This window comes from Apium graveolens, chromosome 1, assembly GCF_009905375.1.
Source record: "Apium graveolens cultivar Ventura chromosome 1, ASM990537v1, whole genome shotgun sequence".
Classification (NCBI taxonomy): Eukaryota; Viridiplantae; Streptophyta; class Magnoliopsida; order Apiales; family Apiaceae; genus Apium; species Apium graveolens.
The window spans coordinates 164,522,720-164,540,143 of record NC_133647.1 but is presented as its reverse complement, the minus strand read 5'-3'; the positions used below and the strand labels follow the sequence as shown (position 1 = coordinate 164,540,143).

Below are 17,424 nucleotides of genomic sequence, written 5' to 3'. Positions count from 1 at the left end.
TGGATAGAAGTTAGATTGGATAGAGCTCTTACAACAGAAAATTGGTTGAATACATTTCCAATGGCCAGATTATATAACTTAGACGGTTCACCATCTAATCATAGTGTTATTTGTTTGGCGATTGGTACAAAGACGCACAGAAGTGGTGGTAATCGATTCAAGTTTGAGAATGCTTGACTGACTGATCCAAGGTGTGAACAGTTAGTGAAGGATGGGTGGGATGATGGAGTAAGTTTGACTATGCAACAATAGATAATAGTGTGTAGTGCTAAGTTAGCGGTGTGGGGTAAGGAACTGATTGGGAACTTTAGTGGTCGTATAAGGAATTGTAAAGCGATCTTGAAAATATTTCGAGGGGTAAGGGATGACCAGTCCAAGGCCCAGTACAATGAAGCTAAGAAGCAGTTGGCAGCTATTTATAACCAACATGAAATCTTTTGGAGACAGAGGTTGAAACAAATCTGGTTACTAGAGGGAGATCATAATAGTCGATACTTTCATAGATTTTCCAGCAAGAGGAGGAGGAACAATCAGATAATTAAATTGAAAAATGAATATGGGGAGTGGGTGGATTTGGAAAATGGCTTGCCTGAGCTATTGGTGTGTTATTTTAATCAGTTATTCCAGGCTTAGACTCGAATTGACAAGAGGTTGTCGAGAATATCCATACAACCATTTAGAGAGAACTAATTGAAGAGTTGCTGAAACCTGTAGAGGAAGATGAGGTTAAAACAACGCTATTTCAAATACAACCTGACAAAGCGTCGGGTCCTGATGGAATGACCCCCGCATTTTTTCAGAAGCATTGGAAGATTGGTGGCAGAGATATTGTCCAGTTGGTAAGGGATTTTTTCAGTACATGAGAGCTTAATACTGAACTGAATGCTACCAATATTATTTTGATTCCAAAAAGGAAAGGCCCCACTATGATGTCTAAACTACGGCCTATTTCCTCCTTGTGAAGATAATTACAAAGGTAGTGGCAAACCGATTGAAGAAAATGTTAGAATCAGTAATTTCGGAGAATCAAAGCGCATTTATGTCTGAGAGGCTTATTTCAGATAACATTATGTTGTCATATGAAGTAATGCACTAGCTGAAAAGGAAAAGAAGAGGCAAAGATGGTTTTATTACGCTGAAACTCGATATGAGTAAAGTGTATGACATAATTGAATGAGACTATTTGCGAGAAATTTTGAATAAATTGGGTTATGATCAGTGGTGGGTTCACTTAATAATGCGATGCGAATGCTCAGTTTCCTATCATGTAATTCATGCAAGTAGAGAGATGGTGCATGTTTTCCCTACACGTGGTATTCGCCAGTGGTGGGCTCATGGATTTGTTAAGAAAGTTTGAGAGAAATAAGTCGATGCAAGGGGTAAATGTATGCAGACAAGCTCCTAGTATAAGTCATATGTTATTTGTGGACGACTCTTATTTATTTGGAAGGCTAACACAGAGTCAGCAAATTATATTTTACAATTGCTGTATATATTCGAAAAGGGGTCAGGGCAGAAAGTTAATCCGGAGAAATCATTTTTTTTCTTCAATACAAACATGGATAATACGAGGAAGACTCTAGTAGGTCAGGTGCTGCAAATTAGAGAGGCGGGAGAAAATTGTCTGTATTTGGGATTGCCTAACATGATGAGCAAAAGTAAGACAACTAAATTAGGTTTTCTGAAGGACATGATGAAGCATGGGATTCTCTGTTGGGATGGTGACTGTATTTTGCATGGTGGAAAATAAATTTTACTTAAATCTATGGTTCAATCGATCCCAACCTATGCGATGAGTGTCTTTTTACTCCCGAATGAAATATCGAAGAATTTGGAAAGAACTATGGTTCGATACTGGTGGAATTCTAAGGACTATGATAGTATATTCATTGGATGAGTTGGACAATTCAATCAAGACACAAGTTTATGGGAGGAATGGGATTTAGGGACTTGAAAGATTTCAATTTTGCTATGTTGGTGAAATAAGGATTGAGATTTCTCTCGGATCCTTCATGTCTAGTGAGTAAGATTTACAAAGCGAGATATTTCCCAGATGACACTTTTCTTGATGCTACTTTGGGTAACAACCCAAGTTATATTTGGAGGAGTATTTTTGAGGCAAAAGATGTTGTTGCTGTTGGTGTAAGGTGGATAGTTGGTTCTGGCAATGCAATTGGCATAGTGGGACATCCTTGGTTGGGCGACTCTAAAAACCCATACATAACATCGACTAATTCGGGGCTGCTGCAAAATAAGGTGTCATCTTTGTTTGAGATTAGTCGTCGAGCTTGGGATGAGGATATTTTACGTGAAATGTTCAATGATAGAGATCAGGAGTGCATAAGAAATATTCATATTACTCAGGAAGGGGAGGATATGTGTTATTGCAAGGAAGAAATTTTGGGTCAATTTTCTGTGCGTAGTGCATATCTATAATATCCCATAATTTTTAGAATTCGATTAATAATAGAATAATAGAAAAAAATTATTAAAATTAGATAAGGACTATGATTTAAAATTGAATTAGAGTAATGGGCTTAAAATTTGGATCAGATTCTAATATGGATAACTTGTAGGTTAAGGTATAGGGTTTTCTATCATTATAAATAGATCCTTTTCATTTTCCTCATCTTTAATATCAAAATTCGTAGGACTTTTATTCATAAAATGAGCAATCTTGTAAAATTGGTAGAAAATTTATCCTACGTCGGAATTCAGTGATCCTAGACTTTTTGGAAAGCTCTTTTCGTTCTCTACAACTTTCGTGTTTCGTATTTTTTAAGAAAACGTTGTTTAAGGGGTCAAAAATGCTATATTCAGATCTGGTCAGATTTTGAGGTAAGTTTTTGATCGATTTACTAGTGTTTACAAAATTGTGCGTTGTGCGTATATCTTTGATTATCAAAAATTGGGATAAGTGATAATGTATTTAAAAGTATTATGTGTTAGAGTATATGTATTGTTGTGTATGCATGGTGTGATTCGAGGATAATTTGAGATCTCTGATTTATGCCATGGTTTTTGAAAATATCGAATAAGAACTTAGGACCGCAGTCACCGGATTGTAGTGACAGTTTTCAGAAAATTTAGGACCGTTATCACTGGGTTGTAGTGGTCGTGACATGAGTTATTGATTTTGAATTATTGTTTGCTATGTGATTATGTGTATCTTATGTATTGAATAAGAATTAGAATAAGATTGTGCATCGAAATTGTTTGTTTCATATATCATATCGTATAGAGTATCGTATTTTGTTATATGTGTATATGTTATTTGGCCTACTAGTTGGATCGATTATTTTCTTGCTGGGCTTCGTAGCTCATTCTTTCAATTTCAGGTTTCGTCTAAGATTTCGAGTTAGATGGCATTGGTGTTCGAGGATCTTAGTGCTGAAATAGATTGATTTTTGGATTTCTGCTTTAGATACGCTTTCGTGTAATAGTATATTTGTAACAGAATTTGGGTTTGATAATTTTATTTTGTATTAGTTTTGGTTTAAAATTAATAGTCCGGAAGTGCGGGCTGTTATAATATTATATGATCCAGAGGAAAAAGGAAAGATGAAATGTTGTTGGTAATGATCATTTCTGGAGGAAGACTTGGAAAGTTAAAGTTCCTCCAAAAGTGATGAATTTGATATGGAGGTCTATGTCCTCTTGTCTGCCAACAAATATGATGTTTCGAAGCAAGCACGTGGTTGTAGATGATATTTGTCAGGTTTGCAAAAGAGAGGAAGAAACAATTGTGCATGCTCTATTATTCTGGTAATTCCATCATTCCAGTGGTCTAAGTTTCAGAACTTAAATCAATGGTGGGAGCAGATTCTGTCCAATTATGATAATGACAAAAGAGATGAAATTGCTGCAGTTTGTTGGTCTATAAATCTACTTGCATTTTATATTCCCAACGCCTTTCTATAATTCCTATGACTTTATTTAAAAGCCTTTTTTTTTGTTTTCAAGTCCAATTTTCATCTTATCTTTGGCAAAGTCCATTGCGGCACAAAGCTCTCCCATAGACGGCTTTTCATCCCCGTCAACAACCCTCAATACTTGCAAAAGTGGTATCGATGCTAGAATTCAATCTTCGACATAACTCCGGAACTTTGTTGAAAGGACAACATAATGCACTTTCTTTCCCGCCACAGTTTTAGCCAGTTTGGAATTGAACCAATCTGTACTACCAAACAGTTTTCTTAAGGCGTCTTGGTTTTTGTATAGGCTTTGTAAAGTAAGAACAGCCGTTGCAAACCTTGTAGCTCCTGCTCTTACAATGTCCCGCCCTTGTGTCTTCTCCCCCATGGCAGCTAGAAGTCGACCATGCCTATACACAAATGTGGTTAAACTTTTACCATGTGTAATAGTAGCATCAAACTCTTTTTGTTCACAAATATCCTCCATCATTAAGTCTACGCAATGTGCGGCACAAAGAGTCCAATAAAGTGTAGGAATCTGACGACACAATAAACCTCCAGCAGCCTTAAAGTTGGCACCATTGTCTGTGATAACCTATAATAAATACAAGTATTATACAAGTAAAATTAGTATAACTAATAACTATAACATGACACTAAAAGTTTAAAGGGCCTATAGTATTACAATGAACCATCAACTAAACTCAAATAAGTTACCTGAACTACATTTTCTTTTCCAATCAAATTGATTTTCTCCTCAAATAAATCAACCAACATTTTTGCATCCTGAATTTTACTTGAAACATCAACTGAACTCAAGAAGAAGGTCCCCTCTGGACAATCAACAAGGAAATTGATCAGGTTTTGACCCCTCTTATCAGTCCATCCGTCGGACATTAGTGAGCCGCCATATTGTTTCCAAGCTTTCTCCTGTTTTTCTTTTAACTTATCTGTCTCTTTTTTTGCTCTCTCAAGTAAAGGCACCCTCAACTCATGATAACTTGGTGGCTTGAGACCTGGTCCAAATTGTCCAATAGACTCGACCATTATTTCGTAACTTCTAGAGCGCGTAGTATAAAATGGTATACCATTTTCATAAAAGAAATTGGCAATATGCATTTTTACCCTCTCTTTTTCTTCATCAGATTTATACAATTTTCAAGGGTCGTTTGACTTGGAACGTTACTATGTCTTTCTTCAATAACTTCTTCAGGTGTCTTTCGGATCATGACAACAATTGTTTTTGAAGGTTTTGACTGTGGTATAACAAATTGAAAGGTTGCCTTCCTTTTTGATGAAGTTCCAGGACTTGGTAAAGAGTTAGAAGCACCGGTGGATTGATTCTCAGTAGGCTGAAGTTCATCATCACATTCTTCCTCATCTAGTTGAAGTGCATAATTCTTCTTTACACTCTTCTCAGTATACTTCTGTATATAGTCTTTCATTTCCTTTATGATTGTTGGCGTCGTCTTTGAACACATTGTTATATCAGCAAAACCACCAGCAAGATGTTGCTTTAATCTCCTAACCCCTGAATGCATCTTCTTGCCATAGAGAATGCATTGGACGACATCCTTGATGCTTAAATCAGGCCAAAATCCGTATTTCCATGCTGGGTCATTTGATTTAGCTTTTCGAGCAGGATCCTTTGATGGATCATAATTTTCAGCGGATGAATCCGTCATCACTACTAACCTGCTAGTGATATCAAGTATATAAAAGTGAATACCAAATAGTAACTACAGAGTACATATACATATACTATATTTTTGTGTAACTGTGTATATAATTATATATACATATACTTTGTATGTATATTATATATACATATACTATATATATGTGTGAAAGGAGAGAAGAGAAAGAAGAAGATTATAATTACCTCGTAGAAAAGTCTGAATCTGATTGAATCTAATTGAGTCTGAATCTGGCTCGCTTTGTTCACTTCTCTAGGTCGTTTTCCCCTTTTCGTAGCCGCTATAATGTGTATTAGGGCTCACGACAAGTCTTTTATAGGTTAAAAAGTAAACTGGGCCGGGTTTTGACCGGGTTTGGGTCAAACTTAAAACCAGTCGAGGATCCAAAATATTAGTCGACCCGACTAGTCGCCCAGTCGACTAGTCGGGCGACCAGTCGGGCGAAATATTGATTTTTCACCAGTCGACTACTCCAGTCGACTAGCCATTCTCGACTACTCGACTAGTCGTCGACTAGTCACGGCTAGTCAAGCGCCGTGACAACCATGGCCATCACCATCATTGACTTCTTAATTGTTTGTTCCGGAAAATTGTCATCTCAACATTAAAGAATCTAAAAAATTCTTTTATCAAAGATAAGATATAATCGCCATGAAATATATTAAAGAATATATGATATTGCTTGAGTAACATAATTTTTTTTAGACAAGACTGAATTCAGAGTTATTATTGTCTCACTAAATCAAGTGATGAAACTCTGGAGTTTCTTTTAGTATCGTAGAATGCATTTAATTATTTATGGATAAATATGTAAACAATTGCATCCGGTCATATTTGAATAATATTAATTTGGAATATGAATCTTCCTTTATCAGGTGCAAGTCCGATGGATACATTCACAATTCTAGGAGACTTTTTCGAAAATACAATGCGGAGTTGAAATTTATTGCAATTCTTACTTCAATGATTAATTGTAGTTTGTTATATATTCAAGTATTTCTAAAAGTTTGTAAACTTTGTACTATTGTCTTCTGTTTCATTTGTATGGTAATATGGTACTTTACATTTGTAACCTTTCAAATTAAGGTCTGCTAGCTTATTTCTTATTCCTTCATTTTAAATTTCTGATTGTGTTAGATTATTTAGGGTAATTTTGTGTGGTGTATAACATAAGGCCGAGTCAATTCAGTTCCCGTCAAATAGGTCGATTTTTTATAATGCTGATACCCACTAGATCGGGTTTGGGTTAAAATTTCTTAACTTATTTCAAGTCGGGTTTGGTTCGGGTAAGATTAGAATAAAAGTTCACGCATAGTCAACCCAACACGAACCCAACATTGAATATTGCCACCTATACAAGGCAATATGGAGGGAATCTACGATTCAATATTCTTGACTCATATTTCTAAAAGTTTTGTTAGGGATATAATATTTATTTGAAAGATAAAGGTAATCTTTACTAAAGGAGCAACAAGTACAAAAAAAATCAAAAATCAAGGCCGAAGGCTAACAGGTAATCTACTGAAAGAGATAACTTAGCTAACGAGTCGGCTGTTGTTTTATTAACACAAATATGGTTATCAAAAGATATTATTGCCTTAAAAATAGGCATAAGATGAAATACATCTTGAAGAACCATCATAAATGATGAATGATCCAAATCGTTGTTGTGTATGGCCTTGTTAACTCGAGGGCAAGGTCTTGCTAAACGGATCATGAAAAACGTCTACACTTAATTTTTGTTAAAAAAAAGATAAAACACGGCACAAAGCCATATTTTGGGTCTAAATGCTATAGCAAGTTCCGTTTTGTTCCTTAAATCTCAAAAGCTCCTATTCTTTTCCCAGCTATTGTAATTTTTTTTAATTTTTTTTAAAATACAAAAAAACACTAGGAAACTTTTCTAATTAGTGAAATTAAAGCATACAGTTAAAATAACAATAACAAAACACACGAATACATAAAAATGATCAATAACAATCTTCTAATTTAATACATTTTTTAGAGAACATTAATACTAAACAAGTTTCACTAATTAATGTCTATGAATGCAACATTACATCAATTAAATAACTCATTTTTCCCCTCATGTGCTTGAAAATCCAACGAATTCTGGTACCTCGTGATCATCCGTCTCCCTTCTTTTTCTCAACATCTTTGTCATGGATCATGTTTGAAAAGTTAATACTTGTCGGTCAACATAAATCTCCTTTACTCAAAATGGGTTCCAAAACATCAATATAAACAATCGATACATTCTCTAATCTATAGATTTCATCAACTAAAGGTTCATGACTCAATTCCAAATGCGCGCAACAGGCAATCACATGAGAACAAGGATTACTTAAATGATTATCTTCAAACCATTCCTCCGTCCTAGGCTCCTAAATCAACAACCGTTCCCATATAAAATTAAATTTCTTCTCTTGCACCTGAGAAGCCAACTCAACTAACCTATTTTTCAATCCTGTCTATAATGGTCAAATTTGTAGCACTAGCTAAATTTGTAGCCAATTGTCTAAAGAAGAATCTATGATGGTCAAGGGGCTCGCACCATCCCGTCTATTGCATAGCTACCATAATCCCATCATGCCTATCAGAGATGACACATATCCCATGTCTCCTAATTGTCGTAACCTCCTCAAGCTAATCATGAACTGCCCCCAAACTAGACATGTTCTCGGATTGAACAATAGCAAATGCCAGTGGAAGAATATGACTGAAGCCATTCACTGCCACAACACTCAATAGTAGATCGGGATATGGACCATAAAGCTAAGTCTCATCTATTTGTATGATAGGCATACAATGATCAAATCTATCAACGCACGGTCTGAAAGCCCAGAATAGTCACTTGAATGTCACTTCATGTTCCAAATATAGACATAAAATACTAATTAACTATAAAATATTATAAAAATATGAAAAAGCATTTAAATAGATTACCTCTATACTTCCACGATCTTCCATCCCATCCTCCTTGAAAAGCCAATCAACCTTGGTTCCAACATTAAAACATTGCAATACTTTCATCAAAAAAGGGAGGTTTTCATATGATCCTTCCCAAGATCCATGTTCTTGTCCATTTCTACCTTTTTGGAATCTCTAATCTTCTCTCTTCCCGACTGGTAATCAAAAATGCTTTTCACCATCTTCATTAACACTTTTTCCTTAACCGTGGGATCAACTACGATTTGATCCTTAACTAGTTCAAGAATATCACGGGATATTAAATTAGGATTGACTTGGGTAACGGTGGTACACAAACATGTGTGTGGTCTTGAAGTTTCCATAATTTGGAATTTCCCAAGTGATTTTCACAACCAATCATTTAAACTCCATTCACATTCTTACAAACTATATTTCAATACACCTCACTTGATCTAATCACCTTAATCTCTTGATGATTTTGGATATGAAAATCTTTAACTATATGCATCAACACTTTTTTTAATCGAATATCATCCCCTCCCTCAGCTGCATCGGCTCTGATGTCCCTTCCCGTGTAATCGAAGCCAACTCAACAACATCGTAAGCATCCAAACCTCTACTACTAACCGTATCACCACCAATATACACACTACTAGTAGTTTGACAATCAAAACCCCTACTACCGCTCCCCTCGAAAAATCTCAACCTAGTTTTCACAACTATCGAACTTGTTTTAATCAATGGAAAAGCTAAAATCATACGAACTTGTGAATATATTTCAACAAAGAAAGAAGGTCCATTCAAAACAATAATTCCAAACATCATCATCATCAACCGGAATAATACCAAATTTATATCATTGAAAATTTCTATCGATATAACAACTTAAAATCATAAAAACTCCTATAAAATTTCAGATTTTTAATAAACTCTTACTTGGATTTTGGTTAGAACTATTTTTGGTCTCATAATATATACATCCTTAAGGCAATTACGATTATGTTTTTATTAGGAAAAACATAAAACCCTAAAAGCTAAAGGCGAGAGAGAGAAGGGAGAAAACATGTCCATTCTTGGTGATAGTACATGCCTCCTCTGTACCAGCTCTCGTGTGGATACCTCTACGGCGTAGATGGTTAAGGTGGGATAGGTGGTGTTCGGTTAAAGCTAGGATCTCCTTTTGACAACCATATTCGTAAAACTCTTTAAGGTAAACATCTCATCCATGAATTAAATATTGTTTTTTGCATGGATCCTTCGGTCGGTTTTAGTTTTATTTATTGTTTCCGCTGTGTTTTTATACCCTGAACCCAACAGTAACATGCAGAATAAATAATGGAATAGAAAGCTTCCTAGCTGGAGCTCAATAGGCCGGTGAGAACCATGCAGCGGAGGAGGCTTCTCAGTGAAATGCTGATCGATAAGACGCAACTCAGTGGAAGGCTCCTCGGTAGGAGGCTGCTCAGTACGAGGCTCGAGAGTAGGAGTAAACCTAAGATCAAAAGCGGGAACATATGAATACCTATCTGAAATATCAGAATCGTGCTGGACGTGCCTATATGATCCCGACACATGAACATAAGTGGTATCAGCGGGTCGTCAAACAGAAACACATATAGGAGGATCCAGATAATCCTCAATATCTGTAGCCATAGGATCAGTACGAGTATTAGTAGATGACTCGGGCACATCATGAGAATCAATATGTAATGGTAGATGATCATCTCCAAGGTCTGTAGCAATAGGATCATCCTCAACCTGAACTCTAGCTCGTCTACCACCAGCAGCTCGTGCACCGACATGTGTACCTCGACAGGCCGGTTGTGGCCTTTCCTCTAACTGCCTAGCTTGACGAACCTCCACAAGAATCTCATCAAAACAATGTAAGGTGTAGTCTCTAATAGAATCACAACACTGGTCAACAAAATGAGACAAAAAGATAATCTTTACTAAATGAGCAACAAACACAAAAAATCAAATATCAAGGCCGAAGGCTAACATGTAATCTACTTAAAGAGCTAACTTAGCTAACGAGTGGGCTGTTACTTTATTAACAAAATTATGGTTATGAAAAGATATTGCCTTAAAAATAGGCATAAGATGAAATACATCTTGAAGAACCATCACAAATGACGAATGATCCAAATCGTTGTTGTTTATGGCCTTGCTAAATCGAAGGAAAGGCCTTGCTTAACGGATGATTAAATATGCTTTAACTTAAATTTTGTTAAAAAAAGATAAAATGCAACACGAAGCCACGTTTTGAGTTTAAACGTTGTAGCTAGTTCCGTTTTGTTCCTTGAATCTCAGAAGCTACTGTTAATTTTTTTCTAAAATACACAAAAACACTACAAATTTTTTCTAATTAGTGAAATTAAAGCATACAGTTAAAATAACAATAAAAACACACACGAATACATAAAAATGATCAATAAAAATCTCCAAATTCAATACCTTTTGAGCGAACATTAATACTAAACAAGTTTCACTAATTAATGTCTATGAATGCAACGTTACATCAATTAAATAACTCATTTTTCCCCTTAGGTGCTTGAAAATCCATCAAATTATGGTACTTCGTGATCATTTTTCTCCCTTCTTTTTCTCAACATCTTTGTCATGGATCATGTTTGAAAAGTTAATACCTGTCAGTCAACGTAAATCTCCTTTACTCAAAATGGGTTCGAAAACATCAATATAAATAATCGATACATTCTCTAATCTATAGATTTCATCAACTAAAGGTTCATGAGTTAACTTCAAATCCGCGCTGCAGGCAATCACATGAGGTAAAGGATTACTTAAATGATTATCCTCAAACCATTCCTCCGTCCTAGGCTCCTGAATCGACAACTGTTCCCATATAAAATCAAATTTCTTCTCTTACAACTGAGAAGCCAACTCAACTAACCTATTTTTCAATCATGTCTATGATGGTCAAATTTGTAGCACTAGCAAATTTTGTAGCCAAGTGTCTAAAGAAGAATCTATTACATAGCTACCATAATCCTATCATGTCTATCAGAGATGACACAAATCTCATATATCCGAATTGCCGCAACCTCCTCAATCTCATCATGAAATTCTCGGATTCAACAATAGCAAATGCTAGTGGAAGAATATGACTGAAGCCATTCACTACCACAACACTCAATAGTAGATCGGGATATGGACCATAAAGCTAAGTCTCATCTATTTGTATGATAGACATACAATGATCAAATCTATCAACACACGGTCTGAAAGCCCAGAATAGTCACTTGATTTCACTTCATGTTCCAAATATAGACATAAAATACTCATTTACTATAAAATATTATAAAAATATGAAAAAACATTTAAATAGATTACCTCTATACTTCCACGATATTCCATCTTATCCTTCTTGAAAATCCAAACAACATTGGTTCCAACATTAAAACATTGCAATACTTCCATCAAAAAAGGGAGGTCTTCATATGATCATTCCCAAGATCCATGTTCTTGTCCATTGCTACCTTTTTGGCTTCTCTAATCTTCTCTCTTCCCCACTGGTAATCAAAAATACTTTTCACCATCTTCATTAACACTTTTTCCTTAACCATGGAACGACTACGATTTGACCCTTAACTTGTTCAAGAATATCACGAGATATCAGATTAGGACGGTCTTGGATAACGATGGTACACAAACATGAGTGTGGTCATGAAGTTTCATACGTTGAAATTTCCCAAGTGATTTTCATAGCCAATCATTTAAACTCCATTCACAACCAATATCCATATTTTTACAAACTATATTTCAATACACCTCACTTGATCTAATCACCTTAATCTCTTGATGATTTCGGAAATGAAAATCTTTAACCGTATGCATCAACACTTTTTTTAATGAATATCATCCCCTCCCTCAGCTGCATCAGCTCCGATGTCCCTTCCCGTGTAATCGAAGCCGATTCAACAACATCATAACACTACTAGAATTCTGTCAATAGACATCGGTCCTTAGACATCGGTTGCTCAGACGACCGATGTTAAAGTTCATTTAGACATCGGTTATTTTAAAACCGATGTTACTTATTGTTTTAGACATCGGTCCAGAAAATAACCGATGTCTATACTTATTTTTCAAAAATGAAAAACGTTAGTTAGACATCGGTTTCTATATAACCGATGTCTTTGTTTTATAGACATCGGTTGTATTTTACAACCGTTGTCGATGGTTAACTTAAAAAAATTAAAAAAAATATGGAAACTTTCCCCCCTTATTTCCCCAAATATTCCCCCTCTTAACCAAAAAAAACCTGTTTCTCCCCCTAATTATTTTTCATGTCTCTCTCTTACTCTCTCTATGCTCTCTCTCACTCTCACTCTCTCTACTCTCTCTCTCTGAGCTCACTCTCTCTGGTTCTCTTTCCCTCTCTCTTCCATCTCTCTGCTTCTCTCCCTCTCTCTTCCATCTCTCTCTATCTCACACACACACCATATCAGTTTATAATAAGTACATAGGTTTTAATTAAACCTCAAATTGAAGAACACCATTAGTTAATCAAAATCCATCTACGAGAAACCCGAATTTCTGAACAGGTATGTTTGTTCATTTAGGTTTGTATGTTCGATTAGGTTACATTTTTTCAATTAGGGTTTGTTCATAAATTTTAATGGGTTTTTTTCCTTTTTGAACAGGTTTTGAGATTTATTGAGCCAAATAAGGTTTGTACTCTAATTTTATATTTTTTCTTGAGTTGTTTTAAATATGCATATATATATTTACATAAATCTGCATTTTTTTAACATAAATTAGGTTTGTGTTCTTGTGTATATATATTTAGGTTTGCCTAAATATATCAAATAGGTTTGATATTTGCATGTATTTTTCTTTTCTGGTTGATATCTTCCGATATTTGTCCGTTTAAAGTTTTAAGTAATAGTATGTTTTTAAATTCGATTTTTTCCATTTGCAGATTATCTCATCAAGTCTCGAAATTTGACAGTGCCTGCACATTTTACTTCAAGAAGGAGGTTAGAAATTCTTATTCGTTTCCTTTTTTCCTTTTTTTTATATACATTATGTAGGAAGGGATTCACCAGTAACCGATCTGTCATTATTTATGTATATATTATTTGATTTGGATTGTTGTTTATGTATCAGATTTAGTGTATCGTTCTCTTTTAATAAATGAGATGCCATGAATGTACTAGTTGTCATTTGTGTAAAATCTTTCAATTTTTTAAGGGCATGTTTGTTATTAATTCGTGCTTGAATATGTGCACTTGTATTGATTATGCTAGTTAAACAATGTTGACTTTCTTGGTTTTGTTTATGTGCACTTGAATATGTGCACTTGTATTGATTAATTCGCGCTTTGATGTTGAAATGACCATCAGGTGGTTAGGTTGCAAGATTGCTGGTCATACATTTTCATTTATGGATAAGTCGTGGATATCGAAAGATAGGGATTCTTTAGAATTTGAAATTGGCGTCGAAGAATTCTTGATTTTTGCTGAAGAAAATTGTAAAGATCCTAAAAGAATTCCTTGTCCATGTGGTCGATGTGTGAATTTTAAAAAATTCTCAACCAAAATCATAAGGGGACATATCTACGATCATGGTTTTAGTTTGGGGTATGTTAATTAGATTTGGCATAAAGAAAAATCTACTAGGAGTACTAGGTCTTCTATAGGTAGTACATGTCCTGCTTCAGACCAACCTATAGAGCACTTTGTTGCATCAGAAACTATTGAAGTTTGTGAAGCGGCTTTTAATTCGGGTAATTACGATTAGGATTCATATGATTTTCAGAGGTTTGTTGTTGATGCGGAACAACCGTTGTTTGAGGGCAGCGAGTGCACAACTGGAAAGCTAGGTTTGGTATTAGCGACATTGCCTTTACTGGGCTGCTCTCTTCAGTTGGCTCGATCCTTCCCAAAGATAATGTGTTGCCTCCTAACGCATATGAAGCGAAGAAAACTTTATCCGATTTAGGTCTAGTGTATATAAAAATTCATTTGTGTCCCAATGATTGTATACTGTATAGGGACATACATTCTGATGCTTCTCAGTGTCCTCATTGCAAGCTGTCACGTTGGAAAGTACGGAAGAATGGGCAACTTAGGTTCAATATTCCAAGATTTAAACGGTTATTTAAATCTCCCTCTACTGCTGAACTCATGACTTGGCATGCAAATCAGTGAATAAATGATGACAAGATGCGACATCCGGCCGACTCTCCTTCTTGGAGGAATATCGATTACCGGTGGCCTGCCTTTGGTAGTGAATCTAGGAATATTAGGTTGGCTTTATCAGCGGATGGTATTAACCCGCATACTAATGGGTTAGTCAATCGATATACATGCTGGCCAGTAGTGTTGGTAACGTACAATCTTCCTCCGTGGTTATGTATTAAAAGGAAGTTCATGATGTTGTCATTTTTAGTTCCTGGTCCACATGAGCCGGGAAATAACATCGACGTTTATTTATAACCGTTGATTGATGATTTGAAAAAACTTTGGGAAGAAGGTGAACCAAACGTTTATGACGCCTATAGTAAATCATATTTCACTCTAAAAGCTATTTTATTGTGGACTATAAATGATTTTCCAGCATATGGAAACTTGTCAGGCTGCGTGAATAAGGGTTATAAGAGTTGTCCAATTTGTGGTGACGATACTGTGGCTAAATATTTAAGTCACAGTAGGAAGATGTGCTTCCAAGGTCATCGCCGTTATTTGCCTAGGCAGCACCCTTATAGGAGGCAGAAGGCGGCCTTTAACGGACAACAAGAGTTGGGGAACGCATGTCAACCCCTTTCCGGAGAAGAAGTGTTAGCGCGTCAGGAATGAATTGATTTTTGTTTTGGAAAAGAGGTGAAGAAGTCGAAGAAGGTGGAATGTCCATAGAAGAAAAAATCTGTTTTCTTTGAGTTAGAATATTGGAAATATCATCATGTTCGCCATTGTCTCGATGTGTGTGATAATCTGCTTGGGACGTTATTAAATATGCGAAAGTCAACAGATAGTGAGGCGGCACAACGTGATATGGTTGATATGGGTGTTAGACATGATTTAGCTCCTCAAGTAGGAGAAAAGAAGACCTATCTGCCTCCTTCCCCTTTTACTTTGTCGAAGGTTGAAAAAAATAAAGTGTTGAACTCATTCTTGTCTATGAAACTTCCTTCTGGACATGGATCAAACATAAAAAATTGTGTATCCATGTCTGATTTGAAGATATACGGGCTTAAGTCCCATGACTGCCATATCCTTCTCCAACAACTCCTCCCTGTTGCCATTCGATCCGTTCTCCCGAAAAATGTTAGGGTCACAATCATACGACTGTGCTTCTTTTTTAATGCTTTATGCAGAAAAGTTGTAGATGTCTCGAAACTCGATAAATTGCAGTCAGATGTAATAATAACCTTATGCGATCTAGAAAAAATATTCCCTTCATCATTTTTTGATGTAATGTTACATCTTATTGTCCACTTAGTCCTAGAAGTGCATTTATGTGGACCAGTATTTTATAGATGGATGTATGCCTTCGAACGATTCAATAAAGTGCTAAAGAGCTACGTACGAAACCGATATTATCCTGAAGGTTGTATGGCAGAAAGCTACCTTAAAGAAGAATCGGTAGAATTCTGCACATAAATTATGAGCCAGACTTGTACAACTGCCGGCATTTCAGTTGAGCAAGGCAAGCAATCTGGTCCATTATCAGCCGCGATAATAAAGGTCGTGGAAGAAAAAGAGCGAGATGAGGCTCATCTGCATGTCCTTCAAAACAATGATGAAGTGTATCCCTATATCGTGCACGTTTATTTTATTAACTTGTCCTATTTGTTTGAAGATGTAATTTTTGTGGGTTATTTCTAATATTTATGCATATTCTCAGAATGCACAAGGAGTATTTGGATGAATTTTACCGAGGGAAGAAAAAAAGTGTTCATTGGCTCATGGGAGAGCACAATCGGCTATTTGCCGATTGGTTTGAAAAAAAAGTAGGTTTTGTGTATTGTCTACTTAAATAGTTGTTAGTTGTAGTGAAATGAAGGGAAATCCCGATGCTGTTTCAGAGGCGATACGATGGCTCGCTGGAAAACCATCATTTTCTGTTTTAACTTATCAAGGTTTTTCAGTCAATGGAGTCCGATACTTTACGAAAGACCGAGATGATGCGCGGGTTGTTCAAAACAGTGGAGTTTCTGTGGTTGCTAAGGCAGTCCAGGTGTCCAGTGCGAAAGATTTAAACCCCGTTGAGAGTGATATGACCTTTTATGGCATAATCTTGGAAGTATGGGAGTTGGATTACCATGAGTTCAAGCTCCACTCTTCTTGTGTAAATGGGCAGAGAATGATAAAGGCATAAAGATCGACGGTCTTGGCTTCACACTTGTGGATTTCAATCGACAAGGCCATAAGAAGGATAAATATGTCTCTGTTGACCAAGTCAACCAGGTGTTTTATATTAAAGATCTGGTTGATCCTACTTGGTCGATCGTGTTAACTTCCACAACTAGAGACTATCAAGAGTTGTATAAGGACGATGATTTGGGTGACACGATCATGACACGATCATGGGTGACCAATAAAGACGTTGCGCATAATAATAGGCCTAATGTTGAGGGAATTTGGGTTAAAAAATGATCCTGTTAATTTAGCTCTCTGTACTTTTTGCTTGTTATAATTTAATCAGCATATTTAATTTTCCTTTGTAATTTTTTTGAGTAAATGAATTATAGTGACTAATGAACTATTCTTTTGTAATTTTTCTTTTATAATTTTTTTGTATTTTGTTTTTGTATTTGTTTTGAAATTTTCCAGTTGTAATTTTGAATGCATTTTTATTCATGCATATGTAATTTTGAATGTATTTTAATTCATGTAGAGTTTCATTTATTCAGTGAC

The 17,424-nt window shown here is 35.7% G+C and overlaps 1 protein-coding gene across 1 annotated transcript; it reads right to left on the bottom strand.

Moving 5' to 3' along the window:
• Positions 1 to 4,080: 4,080 nt before the first annotated feature.
• Positions 4,081 to 4,961, bottom strand: LOC141710254 (uncharacterized). Its single transcript, XM_074513043.1, has 2 exons — positions 4,632 to 4,961; positions 4,081 to 4,509 (listed from the first exon to the last, which is right to left on the bottom strand). Exons 1-2 carry the CDS (start codon positions 4,959 to 4,961, stop codon positions 4,081 to 4,083), a joined length of 759 nt encoding a protein of 252 aa, XP_074369144.1.
• Positions 4,962 to 17,424: the final 12,463 nt, after the last annotated feature.

Excerpts from the sequence above, each read along its gene's own strand:
- LOC141710254 (XM_074513043.1), bottom strand. The coding sequence starts at position 4,961 with ATGGTCGAGTCTATTGGACAATTTGGACCAGGTCTCAAGCCACCAAGT. Across the intron at positions 4,510-4,631 it reads GAAAAGAAAATGTAGTTCAG|GTTATCACAGACAATGGTGC; the intron begins GTAACTTATTTG and ends TATTTATTATAG.